The sequence below is a fragment of the Salminus brasiliensis genome, chromosome 2, assembly GCF_030463535.1.
Source record: "Salminus brasiliensis chromosome 2, fSalBra1.hap2, whole genome shotgun sequence".
NCBI classification, from domain to species: domain Eukaryota; kingdom Metazoa; phylum Chordata; class Actinopteri; order Characiformes; family Bryconidae; genus Salminus; species Salminus brasiliensis.
The window spans coordinates 13,892,459-13,909,802 of NC_132879.1; the positions used below are offsets into that span (position 1 = coordinate 13,892,459).

General features: G+C 41.5%; 1 protein-coding gene across 1 annotated transcript; it reads right to left on the minus strand.

Annotated features, from left to right (window-relative positions):
- Nucleotides 1-1,306: 1,306 nt before the first annotated feature.
- stc2a (stanniocalcin 2a) lies at nucleotides 1,307-12,244 on the minus strand. The gene is made up of 4 exons (XM_072673572.1): nucleotides 12,103-12,244; nucleotides 7,281-7,423; nucleotides 4,140-4,351; nucleotides 1,307-2,666 (listed from the first exon to the last, which is right to left on the minus strand). Exons 1-4 carry the CDS (start codon nucleotides 12,242-12,244, stop codon nucleotides 2,318-2,320), a joined length of 846 nt encoding a protein of 281 aa, XP_072529673.1. The 3' UTR covers nucleotides 1,307-2,317.
- Between the last annotated feature and the right edge of the window lie 5,100 nt (nucleotides 12,245-17,344).

The window sequence follows — 17,344 nt, forward strand, 5'->3', positions numbered from 1 at the left end:
ACAACTCAACTTCTGAACTGATATCTTTCTGGTACATGTACACTCTCCCTCTCTCTCTCTTTCCAACCATTTACCCCAGATAACATGGGAAGCATTTTTTGCACAAGCATTTGCACTAATAACTTTACTACCTCACTGGACTCTATTTATCGCACATTGCACAACTTGCACACTACAGTCATTATTTATTATCCTCTGTCTGTACTGTGTTGTCTGTCCGCACTTGTTTGTTTGTTTGTGTTGCACTTGTGTCTTGTATGCACTGTCTATGTTGCACCATGGTCCTGGAGGAACGTTGTTTCGTTTCACTGTGTACTCTGTATGTAGTTGAAATGACAATAAACCCACTTGACTTGACTTGACTTGACTTGTCTTCCATCATTTTTTAGTATCGTTGTTTAGTAAAATGTGAAGTGTATTTGAGGGCTCAAACTCAAAGGGCTAGTTTTCAGGATAAAATAAACATAGAACCAGACAGAAGACACTTGTAAATGGAGACTCTTATATGACTCTTTCATGTAATTCAGCCCATGAGTAGATGTGTCTGGAAAAGACTTTTCATTCTAAGATTCCTATTTTTTGCCTGAATGTCATTTTGCCTTGCGATGGCAAGAGGCAATGGATTGGGCGAATTGTAGGGATTAAATAATGCTGTTAAACTGAGGTACAACATTCTCTAAACTGCCCTATTTGTACCTCTAACCCTCTTAACGAAAACCCTTGTGTAGTCAAGGCCGCTGCGGTGGCGGCGATGTTCTCAACAGTAGTATCAGTAATAGCTTTTGCTTCTCGTGTAGATTTAACCCAGTTCCTGGCTCTCAGGCCAGTTTACTATGGCTCCAACCACTGCCTCTTTTCAGAGGCTTAAAGAGAGAGAAAGAATTGCTATTTTTTAACTTGGAAGCTGCACGGCTGTCTGAAAAGTTGGCCGGAGCGAAAGCAGCCTGGCTTTCCATGACACACTCTGCGAGCTGTCTGCGTTCCTGTGTCAGACTAATGTGCTTGGGGTTAAATCCCAAGCTGCACATAAGTGACACATTAGTGAGATAATCATACACACTTCATCATTCCAGGACTCGAGAGTGGCTGTTATTGCTTCATGCCAACTGCAGGAAGGTGCATGAATATGAATACATCTGTATAAAGTCTGAATAAGGCGCATAACATGAATCTGGATGTGCTTGGACAGTATTTAAGAAAAGTATTTATGTCAGATGTAAGGCTACATAAGGGTGCTTGGTGAGTCTCCACTGCTGCTGTTAACCTCTTTCCCAGTCTTAATCCCGGACAAGGACTTTACTGTACAGTTTATATTTAATCAATCAAGTATTTAAAATTACAATACACACATTTCCAACTTTGAAACCAACAAAAAAGAGAAAAAGAAATATGTTACATATCTACAGTTCGATTGTAGTAGGTGCAATAATGTGACTGATACAACAAGCATTCTATATTTAGTATATATACTATATTACATATAGTATATCCGTACTGCATACGAGGACTATATTTATACATGTTTATATAAATATAGATATACATGGATTTATATGTACATTTTTATATTCAAACAATTACATAAAGAATAAAATAAATAACAAGAGATCAAATCTTACAGAGGGTGAGAAATAGAAAGGCTATGTTAGAGCTGAACCATAACCGCTGCGCTGTGAGGATAACAGGAAGAACTATCGGATCTATGATATCTGCAGTATCAAAATGAGCTACATCACAAATACCCTGCATAAAATGTACAGTCTGGTAGTGCTGGAATGACTGGTAGAGGAGAAAGGAGAGGAGGAGAGCTTCATTGGGTGAGGACTGCGCTGAAAAAGCACAGTGCGTTCAGTTTACCCCATTCAAATATGCACGTGGGTCCACGTGACCAAAAAAGAACACATGACATAAACACAACAACTGCCATGTGTGTACAGGAAGTAAATATAATAACTGTATGTCATGTATTGTTACTGTAAAACAATAACTTTACAGTAGAAATAATGAAAAACGGAATTAACTTTAATGTACGTTTTTTCCAAGTCATTTTGGACCATTTCTATTGGTCCATTCATCATGAAATATTCACACAATGGAGCTCATCTCTATATGGTGCAAAAAAGCTTTTTAAACTGTGTTAAGAGCTTTTGACCTGACGGTGATGACATGTATTCATGTGGAACCAACATGCATATCTGAATCCGGTAAATTCAAAGCACTAGTTTTCTTTCAGTGTGCCCTTTATTCGTTGTTCAGTCGGTGCTGGGATGCGACTGGGACGATGGTGTCACGATCAGGACTGCAGTTTCCTGACCCTTCACCTCCGGATATCAGTGGTCTCAGGGTCCTCCTGCTCGGCCATGGCGGCGTCCAGGCTGGCCCTTCGGGAGCCCTGTCCACGGCTCCTGGGGTGGGCTCCGGAGCCCCCCTTTCCAGGTTTCTCTTTTTCGCCTTGGCGCGGGCCTTTGGGGTGCTCGTGTTCGGGGTGCGAGGGGCTGGCCGGGCGGCGCTCTGGACCGCCTGCGGGGGGTGCTGAAGGGCAGAAGCTCAGAGTGTCGCAGAGAGCACCCCAATGCTGTTCGCACTGCGCACGCACACTTCGACCGATGGCCTCCTTCACTTCTTCCCCACAGCCCAGCAGGATGTTCACCAGCTCCACATATGGCCTGGGAGCAAGATGACATGGTAAAAATGTTAATTTGGCTGTAAATTAAAATGTAAATTGTTCAAACAAATAAACACTTGGTGTTCAGACAGTAAAGAGTGTTTTTAATTGTCTGTCATTTGTTATGGAACACTATACTATACTTGATATTGGTATTGAAATCTAAATTCTGGTATTGCGATAACCCTAGTCCACATGCCTATTTCAGATGAACAGGTGCCACACCTAGCAACAGTGAGTGCATATACAAATATATCTGTTTATATTCAGATTTCTGCAGTTATCTGATTACTCCAGTGATCATGTAAACAGCATACTCCGATCAGAGTAAGGTCTAGAAAGCTGATAAAGAAATTTGATAAAGAGAGCTGGATTTTAGCTCAGTCAATGGATTTCTCAGTGCATGTATACTCTTAAGCAGAGTAGTTTTAGCAACACAAAAACTGAAGGAATTAAAGATTCTTCATCTTTTAGATGATGTATATTCACACTGTAGCTTGATGTGTAAAAAAAATAAAAAGCTGCAGCATGAAGAGTTTATTGGCAGGTCGCAAAGCAGCATTTTCTGCAGTCATCAGATCATGAAGTGCATGTAAATGCAATCATTGTAACATGCCACAAAGCTGTGCCAGATTTGTAGTTATTAGGGGTGTAAAGATTCATAAATTTCAGAATCAGCAGTGTGTCAACAGCAGCCAGCTTGACGATACACTTTTAGGGCACAGGTGTATTAAGGACAAATGTGGGTCACTTACAAACACGAATATGAACCATATAGGCAGCAGGAATGATCAGATCAGAGTTGAGCAATAAGGCTCATAATCTGAATTTAGCCAAAATGGGCCGTGGTGGAGAGGAACCCTGCTGTTCGGCTGCTGTTCTACTTTCATGTTCTCAGCGAGAGGCCTGCAGCTTCAGGCTGTGCTCCCTGCTGCCTCGCTCTGCCAGCCATGAAAGAACTTTCTTCTGCTGTGTGCTGCCCTTCAGGCTGGAGCTCGAGCTCAGTGCTCTAGAAAAAGGAACGACAGCAGCAGGGCCACTGCAGTGGAAGGTTATGTCACAGTACCAGTGACAACATGGCCCTTTTCATGAGACTGTAAAAAGAGCCGTTTCACTTAGCCCATTATTCAATTCCATACGCAAACATCAGGCAGAAAAACAAATGCACCAAAATATTAACGCTTTGCTTTTTTGGTGGGGTTTATTTAGCTGCAGACATGTTTTTCCAGGTAAAAGAGTACCCATTTGCTAATTGGGAAATAATCTTCCCAAACATAAGGTATATGGTAGGTTTCAGCACTCAGTGGCTGTCATTGTTCTATATAGACTAATTCAATGGCACGTAATAGCAGAAAGTGGGCTGTTTATTTGTTTGCACAAAAGGTACACGAGATTCGTTAAAGAGCGCTCTGTTTAAAGAAGGGGACGTGCAGAAAGCCACGTGAAATAGTGGCTTGTAGGTGCGTACGCTCACCCTTTAGGGAATAAGTCCTGGAAGTGGATCATCTCCACGATGACATTAACGTTGTCCTTAGCCGCTGAACACAAGTTGTGTTTCATGTAGCACTCTCGCTGCAGCTGGAACACCATGTCTTTTATGGCCAGGCATTTTCGACTGATGCAGCTGAATTTGTGCCTCAGGCCATGGGCCATGCATTTCAGAGCATCTTTGATGAAGGACTTGCCCTGAGAAGACAGAAGGGTTTGATTTTGTCACACATGCCATCATCACAATGCACAAGGCAAAGCAGGTATTCCTAAACAATAATACTGGTGCAAGTCTGAGTCAAGTGTCTGAAGTGCAAGGACGAGTGTCTATTTTGTGGGGTACGAGTCTTATGCTACCATACACTAGAAGACTTTATAAAGACTCAGATAAAGACAATCTAAAAAAGAGTTTTTACAATTTTGCAATGACTGAGAATCTTGCAGGGTTACTATTTGTAAGACTGCTACTAGATTCCTTTTGAAAGTATTTCTCATCATGCTACAGGTGGAAATGTACAAAAAGAGAAACTGTTGAACAATGGAGCAGATACAGAAGCAGCTTTTGGCCAAAAGCTGCATTCCCCCCCCCCACCAAAAAATATCCATACACATAAAAGAATACGTATTGGTTATTGGTTATTTATGTGCACATCACAAGGTCCTAGTGTAAAACTTAACTTCGATTCGTATTTGAAATTCTACCCACACACCACATAGTTGAGACTGAACCTTTTGCGATGCAGGCTAAAAAAAGTAAGTGACCCTCTGTGTTAATGACTTCTCAAAGAGCTAATTGGCAAAAGCAGCTTCAATTAGAGGACTGTATGCGTGCATTTCAAAGGTGCTTTGTCATTTATATAAAGGCACAGAAACCGTGATTACAATTCTGTTCTTCTCAAGAAAGACAGGTTAGTGTGAACCATACGTTGGTGCAGATGACTCAGAAGATCTTATTATAATTTTTGTGTTATAGAGAAGCATGAATCTAGAAAAGGCTAAAAAGACCCAAATGTACCTCAGTTAGACAAATTGTCCATAAATTGAGAAAATTCAGGACCATAGCTACTCTCACTAGGAGTGTGTCTTGTTAAGATCACCCCAGGAACACAAAAGGTAATTCTGAAAAAGCTGAGAAAGAACCCAAAGGTCACAGCCAATGACCTATAGAGTATTATACAAACACTAAAACCTTTGTTCATGTCTCCACTTTCAGAAAAAACACTGATCAAGAATGGTATTCACAATAGGATACCACAAAGGAAGCCACTGTTGTCCAAAAAAAAAACAAAAAAAAAACATTGCACTCATCTCAAGTTTGCCCAAGACCACCTGCATGTTCCACAATTCTTCAAGGAAAATGTTATATGGACAAAAATGACAAAGGTGGAACTTTGAAGCGCAAATGCACTACATTATGTTTGGACAGGAAAATAAAGCACGCCAAAACCTCATTCCAGCTGTGAAGCATGGTGGAGGGAGCATCATGGCTTGGGGCTACTTTGCTGCTTCAGGGCCTAGACACCTTTGAATTCATTGTACCTTTAATGATTGAAAGGTGGATCTAAACTTTTTAGAGGAGTATGTAAGGACAGCACTCCGTGTCCACAAGCAGAAGAGATATTTGGTGACAATTTAATGTGTGCAATAATTTATCACAGATTTATTATCACAGTTATTACCACTATGCCACTTTACTAAATTCATATCATTTATATATATTTACATTTCAAGTTTCTTGATTTGTTTCTTTATTTTTTCTAAATGTATTTTATTTATTATTTATAGAGTGTTTATTTATAGAGTGTTTATTTTTACACGAACAGTTGCAGCTGGAACAACTGTAATTTCCCTCCGGGGATCAATAAAATATTTCTGATTCTGATTCTGTAACAAGACAATGACCAAAAGCACAAAGGTAAACGACCTTAAGAATGTCTGAAAAGGAAGATTTGCATAATAACATCCTGACCTTAACCCTACTAAGGTACCATCATATGACCTGAAGAGGGATGTGTATGCAAGGCATCTCAGAAACAGTGATGAACTGCAACACGTTTGCAGGAAGAAATGGTCCAAACTTCCTCACTTTTGTGCAAATCTTTTTTGGAGCAACAGACAATGTTTGGTGGAGGTTATTGCTGCTAAAGGGGGATCTACAGGTCAACATGGTTCACTTACTTTTTCTAGCCTGCATTGTGGATGTTTACTTAATGTGCTCAGTAAAACGCATAAGCAGTACATATGTTTGTGTGTTATTAGTTTAGTTAGATTGTCTTTAATCAATACAGAAATCCAGTACATTTCAAATGTACTTTTCTTACAACTGAAGCTCATGTAATAACTTTTGTATCATTTACTTGATTTTAGAGTTAAATTTGCTAGCTGACTGCTTTAAGCTATTTTGCCTCTTCCTCGAAACAGTGAGCTGCAGGAAAGTTTTTAGTAATTAGTAATTTATCATTTTTTCATATTGACAGGCAGTCCTCATTTAATCAGTTATTTCAGTCTGAAATTCTGCAAGCCTTCAGTCTAGAGTCCGACTCAAGCCTAGAGTCAGTTAAGGGTGTGTCAGAGCAGAGTCGTGAGTCAGTCAACACGTCACCATTAGCTTTCAAAGTTTATTTACATTCTGGACTAAAAAACAGCTCCATTAAATTGTCTAAAGGCTGGCGGTGATTGCTGGGTTACATTCTTTTTTAACTCTATGAGCAGCATGCTTATTATTTAGTTATTAATCTTAACATGTATTATCCAGTAACTACTATGAAACTAATGTGAATATTACCCTGTCACTAGAGTGAACAACCTCCTGCAGTTTAAGCATTTACGGATCATATGAACCCGAGCGAGAGTGCACTCATTTATGTTTTAACGTAGGGGGTTATGGGCCATGGTGACGTAGAGCTAACAGCACCTTAAGACTGTGTTTCAGGCTGCAAACCCTCCGCTCCAAATCCACCTGCACCTCGTGAAACTTTAGCCAGGCCTAAGGCGATGCCAGCTGGCTCGGGCCGGCCACAGGGTCATTCTCTGCCTGTTGTGGAGGGACACGACCTCCGTGGGAGAGCGGTAGAGCGCTGAGGGGGCTAGAAAAGGACTTTGTGAAGCGACCCTTGCTGTACTGTACCTGGGAGTCGAACTTGCCGGCGTTGTGCAGGAAGGTCATGCAGATCTCCTGCAGTCCCCGGATTTCACATGAGTTGTTCTCGAAACACTCAAACACGCCGCAGCCCACGTCACCAGCGTTCACCAGGCAGTGCTGGATCTCGGCTGAGAGAGAGAGAGAGAGAAAGAGAAAGAGAGAGAGAGAGAGAGAGAGAGAGAGAGAGAGAGAGAGAGAGTGCAATTTGTCACTTCAGAACATACTTCGAAGGAGCCTATACTTAAGATGTTCCACAGAGCTTAGAACCTGAATATGCTCGAAGACATATTTGGTCAAACAAAGTGCTCCAACGCCTTTGTCAGATGTCAGATTACTACTTGCAAAGCTTTGCTGTATTTAGCGTGAAATAAAGCTGAGCAGCATGTGAGCATAATGACACAACCTTTCACCTCACATGCTTGCAAGCTGGAAGACGCTGGCTTAAGACCTATTTTGGGCTTTGTTTCTCCCCTGAAAATGTAGGAACTGTATTTAGAGGACAAATTTAGCATGGAGAGAGAGCACTGAGGTAATTAAGGTATGCTATTAAAGTCCATCAAACTGGGAGGCATTTGGCGGTGGCTGCCCGAGCTGTGGAAAAGCAAGGTTAACTGTATATAGGACAGCATGATGATTGCCTTCATCTCACTGCAGGGATTAATAAGGACTGCTGTAGAACTGCAGAAGATACACAAGGACACGGGAAACTCGGCAGGCGATCGGGTTAGCTGTGAAAGCGTGAATGCGACTGCCACCCTGTAACACGTTCTAAACTGTGATTCCCCACTTAGGCAGGTGGTGCAATGCAGGTGCCTTTCCAGTAAGTGTGAAATCAAACCCCAGGTCTCCATTAAATTCCATAATGAACTCTAATACTAGTAGCAGGATTCATTTAGCAGATGCGTAGAGGGGGAAAGGGGAAAATGCTTGCAAGGTAAAACGTTTGTGTTCTGCAGTCAAGCTTAGTAGTTTAATGTAATGCCATTGAAAACACATTATTATATAGGCAAGGCAAGGCAAACAATTACAACGACACTCCTCATGAAAACCCCTATACTGAGAGATGAAGGGTAATATAGAACTGAACAAATAAAACTGAAGAAAATGTATAACTAGTTTATAACGGAGTTATAACTACTTATAATCAACTGCAGATGTCAGAACATGGTTAGAAGGGATGTTGGAGGAGCCTGTCTTGTTTAAAACTCAGACATTTCGTTTGGTTTGCTCTTGATTGTGAAAGTGAAAGGTATCACCATATAGAGATGAAATACGCTCTCTAAGGCCTTCAGAGAGAAGGTTATAGATTAAATGGTCTAGGAATGGGGTTGAAAACATTGAGAACATTTAAAACAACTGGCAACATGGCCAGGTCAGGCTGTCTTAGCGAGTTCAGCCCAAGAGCAGCGACCACAAGGTGCGTAAAGGAGTCTCCAACCATCCTAAAACGTCATCACGGGATCTGCAGGCTGATGTCAAAGTACAGCATCTACCATCAGAAAGAGACTGCATGAGTTGAATTTTCATGGTAGGTGTGCATGGAGGAATCCCTTGATGTATAAAAAACATCAAGGCCAGACTCAAGTTTGCCAGAGAACAACTAAAGAAAGGCCAAGACGGCTGGAACCATGTGCCCTGATGATGTTTTTGTTTTGTTTCTGACAGCAAGGGTTGACGTTTTAAATGGCTTCAAATTAGGACAAATCCATCTGATCTTCTCATTGGCACTCACAATAGTAATGTTGGCAAGCATGAAAAAACAGCCATTCTGGCCTGTGAGAGAAAGAAAACGTGATGTTCTCCTTTAGGCCTGAAGTCTAGAAGAGAACGCTGATGTTCAGCTACAGAGGTCGGCCGCAAACCTGGGTCGTCCACCAAGATAACGAAGGAAATGCGGACAAAGCAAACAGCAGGTTATTAGTTTGACTGAGGCAATGGTTTGCTGTCAACAGAAGGACCCTCTGTGAGGGGGGTGGGGTTGGGGAGGGGGTACCGAGCTGAACTTTTGGAGCGCGCAGGAAAAGTGAGCCGCTGTCTGCACTGCTTGTGTTGGCATTTGTGCGGGAATGTGCTTGGATCGTACGAGCTGGCCGCAGCGTGCATTGAATTACACAGCGCTGTGACCGGCCGAGGGACTCCAGCATGCAAATCTGCTTCGGATCAGACACTCCAGGGCGAATTAAAGCCATGCTGCAGCAACGAGCCCCTGCACAAGCTTACTGCCAGGACTCCATTTGAAGGAGGGATGCAAGAGGATGCCCAGAAATCATCCCCCTTGGATTGCTGTGGCATATATGCTGACACACCATTATCAATTCTGATGTGATAACGATACTGATATAGAGCTCATACTTAAAAAGTCTACTGGGCAGTCTAACCAGTGTCAAATTAAACAGGTTACAACTAGGTTCTGTTCAAACACCAACAGGTTCTAAAGGGTTCTACCGGAAATCGTATCGCTGTATAAATTAAACCAAATTCTATGTGAACTATCTATTGTATTCTATAGGAATAGTCTAATTACAGTATAAATTAAACCATCAGTTGGGTTCTATATGAACTGTCTAATGGGTTCTATACTGGCCAGTCTTAGCATACATTACACCATACTGTTACAGCTGGGTTCTTTATAAACTGTCTAATGGGTCTCAATAGATTCCAATAGGTTCTATATGAATAGTCTAACATAGTTACATACACTATACCAACAAGTCACAGTCAGGTTCTGTGTGAACTGTATAATGGGTTCTAATTGGTTTCCATTTGAGCAGTCCAATCACAGCACATATTAAACCAGATTGCAGCTGGGTTCCAAGTTGCAGCTGGGTTCAATGTTTACTAGTAATGGGTTCTAAAGGGTTCTGTATGATTTAGCGACTCAATTAAGCCGACATGTCAGTCAGTTAGTCAAGTTAGTGAGTCAGATTCAATATGAACCGTATAATAGGTTCTAAAGGGTTCTATATGCCCAGTCTAATCACAGTATAAATTAAATCAAGTTAGAATCAGGTTTATATGAACAGTCTATTGTATTATAATGGGTTATAACAGGTGTTATATGAATGCTCAAATCATACAACAAGATAAAGTCAGCTTGTGAACTGTCCAACAGGTTCCAAAGGGTTCTGTATGAATTGGTATGAATGAATGTATGAATTATAGCATACATTAAACCAACATTTTTTGTTTTCAGTAATTTCTGTAAACTGTCTAACAGGTTCTGAAAGAACAGTCTAATCTCAGTGTAAATGAAATGTAAAGTTATAGTCGGATTCTATATGAACAGTCTAATGTATTCTTCTATATGAATACTCGAATCACATAAATAAAAAACAAGAAGTTAGAACTGGGTTCTACACATACTGTAATGGGTTCTAAAGGTTTTATGTCAACAGTCCAATCATAACATACATTTAATTACAAAGTTGCAGTCAAGCTCTATAGGAACTATAGTCTAATGGATTCCAATGAGTTCTGAATGGTGAAATTTAAAGAGTCTAATCATAAATTAAATTATAATCAGGTTCTTTGGTGGGACTTGTAGGGGTCAGTGGGCTCTACATGAATTGTCTAATTATAGTATCAGTTACATCAACAAGTTACAGTCAGGTTCAATATGAACACTTTAACAAGTTCTAAAGGTCTGGTACAGTCTAATCAGAGTATAGATTAAGTCAAACCTGATGAAATCAGAGTTAATGTAAACAGTCTAATGTATTATAGTGGGTTCTAAAGTGTTCTGTATGAACCATCTAGCCATAGTATGCATTAAACCAACAAGAAAACCCTGAGAACCCCTTAGATGAGAAAGCATCTCCCTGAAGATTTTCTTCCCAACCTGACCACTTCGACCACTGCTTGCAGCCAGCAGAAGCTTTGGGCCAACTGAAGCTTACATTTAATGAAATCCAAGGGCATGCCTCTCTTGATTCCTCAGCTTTCTTTAACTCTTTAAAAGGCATGTACAGAAAATAGCCAAGGATCTGGCCCAGGGCAGAGGCTTTATCCCTGATCCACCTAGAGAAAAAACGTGTATGCAATGGGAGAGGTCATTGCATCACTCAGGCTGTTCCTTCCTGCTACAACAAAGTTGCAGCAGTTGATTAGTTGGTCTACAGCCACACACACACACACACACACACAGACACGCTCACACACTGTCTCGCGAGCTTTACTGCACACAATATGAGCTGCGTGGACCCTTTAAATGTATTACATACACATGAACACCTGAACACACCGCTGTGACGACGTGCTTCAGAAAACACCACACACACACACACACACACACACACACACACACACACACTAACTCTCGTATACATTGGAGCATGCACCTACACATACACACCCACACCCACATTGACACACACCTAGAACCCCACCGTATGCATTACCTATCCTATCTTAGCCTACCTTGTGCTCGTGCTATTAATAGTTTACGAAGAGATTGAATTGCAGTCTCCGTTTGGCCGCGAGCGAGCGCGCGCTCGCGTTCGCGACAGATCGCCTTCCTTCAGAAACGGAAAAGCGCTGTTGTTGCATGCGACGCGAAACGCAATGCAAAGAGATGCACGCGCCGCGCTGCGGACCGTGCGTCTGTGTCTCGCGCTTTCGTGGAGAGCACGCAAAACACCAGGAAGCACGTGCAAATGCGAACGGTGGGCTTCCCGTGCGTGCGTGCGTGTGTATGCGTGCGTGCGTGCGTGAGCGCGTGCGTGAGAGACAGGGTGCATATAGGCTGTGCTAAGGGGCGCCCCTGCGTTCTCTCACGTCCGCGTCACGGTGCTCGCGTCCCTCGCCTTACCTGTGTTCTGCAGGGACAGCCGTCCTTTCTGGCTCGCCGCTTTCTCCGCGTGACCCTCGTGCGCGTCAGAAGTATCCGCTCCTCCACCGCCGTGCGCTCGCGCCGTCACGGAGAGCACGAGCAGCAGCACCGCGATCAGCATTGCTGCGAAAAAAAATAAAAGCCCAAAAAAAAGGGAGAGCGAGCGAGCGAGAGAGAGAGAGAGAGAGAGACAGGGGGAGGGAGGGTGAGAGAGATATATAGAGAGAGAGAGGAGAAAGGGAGAGAGAGATAGAGAGAGAGAGAGAGATAGAGATAGAGAGAGAGAGAGTGGGAGAGGTGCAGCGTGTTGCAGGACGGACGCGGGAGTTTAGAGAGCGTGGAAGCGCGCGCGGTTTGCCGCCTATATCTCGCCGAGGGCCGCGTGTCACTGTTTGATGAATCGGCGGAGCAGGTGTTGTCAGTCGCCGCGCCGCCAGCCAATCAGCAGCGCGGACATCCACGTCCAAGTTTGAGGGGTGTGTCAACGTGGAGAGTGTGTGTTCACCCCTTTCGAGTGTGTGTGGTGGTGGCTGGGGGGAGGCAGAGGTGGGTAGAAGCAGCTTTAAAAGCCCACACTCACCCTGTAGCTCCCTCTCCCTCTCTCTCTCTCTCTCTCTCTCTCTCTCTCTCTCTCTCTCACACACACACACACACACACACTTTTTCATACTCTTACACTTTCTCACTCACTCTCTCTCTCACTTCGTGCGAGCAGTAAAAAAACGTACACACCAAAACACAACTGCAGGACCTTAAAGGGGAACTCCACCAGGTTTTTTAAAATCCTCAATAGTCCAGTCTTTTAAATGTAAACCCTCTCCTAGATTGGGTTTTCTGTGAAGTGGTTCACTGCTGAGATACGTACCCACTCTGGTTTCTTTACAATGGAGGAGATAGGAACCAGGCGTCTCGGTATTTACAACACCATTACTGACAGCTTATTTAAAATGCCATAACCGCTATAGAGAACCTACGCGTGTCTTCTGATGTTATGTGTAATGTAGCTGATAGTAGAATAGTTTTCTGTGGGGACTATGTATTTATCTGCCATCAATCCAGAATCCTCCAGAGTAACTGTTGTAAAACAGGGTCTCAGGCATCAGACAGTAAACTTTCAGCCTTTTCTCATTAGAGGCATTAAAAAAGAAACACTGTAAACAGTACTCAGAAAGAGTTTCTCTAGAACAGGATATTTCACACCAAACCCCTCTAACGGATCTTAACCATTTAATAGTGCAGAGGGTTTTTTTTCTTTCAAACCCATTACTAAAACAGTCACACTGAATTTACAATACAGTCTTAGGATTTGAATTGATGTAAAATACTGCTTCAGTTCATTACCCTAAATGTTTAGCTTAACATCATTGTTCTTTATTGGAATTTAATAAAAGCAGGTCAATAAAAAACGTTGACAGCGAAATACACTATGCCATGATACACTTTTTTAGAGCTTATAAAACACTGATCAGTTGCACGATTCAAAACGAGCTTGATAAGAGAGCACAGCGTCTCCAAAAGGTGACTGTACAGAAGAGGGCAAAAATGTTCTGAACTTTGAATGGACGTCAGTGTAAGTAATTCCAAGTAATTCAGAGCATTTCTATTGGTCCATCGTTACTTACACAGTGTACAGAGCAGCTATCAGGTTCAAACAGTGGAGAAAACAAAAAACGGACAAAAATGGATATAAATGTTTTTTTATTGGACAGCATCGATAATAAATCCTGTTGGGCTTGAGTTACTGCAGGACAGTGTGTGAAATTAATAAAATGAGTGTATTCATAGTTTTCCATTGTTTTTATATTAGGAAATGCTATGGCTGTTTTTCTGTTCTTATAAAAAGTAATTGTGTATTATGTTGTGTACAATAATAGTGCCTTTGTATCGTGTGTCCCATCCCCAAGCTAAACTGCTAATACCATAAGTCATTTCTTTGTCAACTGACAAACCATTTATACAGCATATTATTGTATTTTCAACTTGTTTTTAACAATAACTCTATTTCTGGCAATGCCTGCACTCATAGTGTATTTTGTTTTTGCACATGAGACTGATGTGCAATCATGAATTCAGTGATTTTCTTTTACTTTATTAAACAATAGTACATCCAGTAGGAACTACAGGTTAATAAACACATTTCCAATAAAGAATCGAATCTAATCTAATGACTGAGGATCTGATTTTTCTTTTTTCTTGCCATAATTTTGGACTAAAATAAAATGCTGCAGCTCGAAGTGTAAAAAGCGGTACAGAGTGTAACAGAATGAAGTCAAACCCCAGAAGATGGAGTTAGGATCTGAATGTGAAGGACTAAAAGCTATGGAAAACAAAAATCCTTTTCTTATGAAAAAGCTGGAGTAGATACAATAGAAGAAGAAGGAATTATTTGAAACGGTTGAGAAGTCTTCAAATCTTCACTGTTACTACACTACACTGTTAAAAGTATAAGATACTAGAGGAACCTCTGGAGGTTCTTCAATTTGAACGTGTGGAGGACATTCTTAAGATGCTTGGAGGAAATTCTTTGTAGAAGAAAAAGGTGTATGTGCCATATGAGGTTCCTGCACATTTTCAAACTGAAAAACCTCCAAAAAGTCCTCAAAAATTGTATACTTTTAACATCAAGTATCAATTTCTGATGTAAACTCTCTGCTATGGCCTTTTTCTTATACTTCAGCAAAAAGTTGGACATTATTTATATCTGTTGATTAGATCACCCATATGGTCATTGAACAGAAATAGTCAATAATAATAGTTAATAGAAATAGAATGGTATTACAGGTCAACTTTAATCTCCACCCCATCCCATCCATATAGGCAGATGTGGTCCAATTCTGATAGTGAGATCAGGGCTCCCTGGTTCTTCAATGTGAATTCTGGCTAAAGTTACTCCATTCATTGAAGGAAGCCTGCTACACCGGATCACACTGTTATGGCTGCATTGGGTTCTAGACAAATTAAAACTTTTTTTTTTTGATTTGTTGGGTTGGAGATCTGTATTGTATATCTGTGAAACCATACAACTCCTGAATTGTAAGCTCAACATGGGTGTTGTCTGTTCTTCTGCTCATCCATAATGCTGCTGTATACATTAAGCATTAATTCATAGTCAATTCATAGTACATGTGGGATTGTATGTTAAAATTGCCTCGGCCAAAGAGTGTCTCTGCCTGCCAGAGTGAATGAGTGTGATGCGCATGGATGCGAACAGAAGGTGACATTTTACACTGCGCCGCTCTGGAAAGTCACTAATCAACAGGCTTAATCATCTTCTGCCTCTATTGTGTCAGTCCAGCCAGTACGTGCCAAGTTCACACAGTGGAGAAAAGGGGACAACTTTGCTAATGGTTGGCAGGGATTGCATCATTCAAACCACCCCCACCCCCAAGGCAGCTTCTCCATTCACACATACATACACAAAAGCCATGATCATGTGTGCACATCTGACTCACAGGTAGTTACACGCACACACAAACACACACACACACACAGGAACCTGTTGAATAGTCAAATTTTACCAACAGTATAAAGGCACACCTACCAACTACCAAGATGACAATACACTTCTGATGTGACTAAGTTGGCCTGCTTCTAAGTTACTAAACTAACCCATTCGGTCTATTTATTTACAGCCCAGATATGAACACTTTATTTACTTTCCAAAACTGCAGGTGAACCAACACAACACCCGTATTTTGAGATTTATAGGTAATGCTGCTGATAAAATAGTGTAAAATCTAAAATAAATATGCTTTGTTTGGGGACTATTTTGCCTCATTACATTTACAAGGTTACTGGTATTACAGAGGTGGGCCAATGTAGTGTTAGGAGTCTTGCCCAAGGACTCTTATTGGTGTAGCGCAGCATAGTCACCCAGACCAGGAACTGAACCCCAGTCTCCCACATGGTGTGGTATCTCAGTGGCAGGTAGTGGTGTTATCTGTTGCGCCACACCAGCCTCATGACACCCTGGACGTATCCCTCCACCATGAATGGCTTTTAAAAAATGTTTTAGGCCAAAATCACCCAGCGATCCTTTTTCGAAAACAGTGTCTCAGACATCAGACAGCATACTTTCAGCTTTCTCTGATTAGAGGCATTGAAGTCTTTGGACGTCTAGTTCCACAGGTCAGTAGGGATCTCTAGATGAAGCCTTTCACACCAAACCACTTTGAATGACCCTGAATGACTTTGTTTATTTTGTTTACGTCTTAATCATTTAATTATGTCGATTTTTTTTTGTGTATGCATCATTACCTGTTCAACACATTTACTGTACACTGCTTCAACATAATAAAAAAGATGACATCAACAATTCACTGTAAAAAGGTGGAACAGGAGAGTTCATTTGAATAATCTGACTGACTCAGCGATGAGTTCTGGCAACAGTACTCATTATATGGACACACCTAATACTACCAAGATGACAATGTACTTTTAAGATGACTCAGAACTTCAGTTCAAGTTAACAAGTTGTTATTACTATTATTACTGCTATTGCTGGCTAATTAATCATCATTTTACAGAACAACACCTGATAAGCTTAACCTCCTTAACCCCTCTAAACCCGGTATGCATGCCCACACTTCATTACTTTCATAAATGACATCACTTTAATAGACCCTAAAATAGAACCCTGTGGCACTCCAGAAAATCAGCTATATGGTAGCTTTTGTTTTAGGGTGAATAACAGAATCGTTAACTTTGGGTTTAGGAGGTTGATAAAACATTTCAACTGGCAGGAAGCACAACTGCGTTGACTGCCGTCGAATTTCATGTTCATGAATGAGTCGTAAACACTGGATTAGTCGATCGGATATTTTTAGGTCCATATAGGCTCTTATCTAGGTCAATCTGTGTTATGATTGCTCCAGCTGCATATCTTTGAGGATTCCATTGATCCTTAAGTGAAGTCTGTGTAGGCGGAAAATTAGCCCCATAATTGAGGAGCGATTTAGCCAAGACAGCCAAGCCCTTAATGAAGGAATGTTCTGAAAATACCACAGAACATCTCCAAAACAATTTCCTCCATGGGGACTTTAGTTCGAGACTTAGTGCTGACTTTACCAAAGAGAATGGATGTGAAATGTCCAGACATGCTCTGACAATCTTCTGCCATCAAGAAGCCTCGTTTATGACACATTCGTATGCATGGATTTGATCTTCACATGTGAAAAGTTTCTAACATTCACTGTGAACATTTTGTTGTGGCATGTGAAGG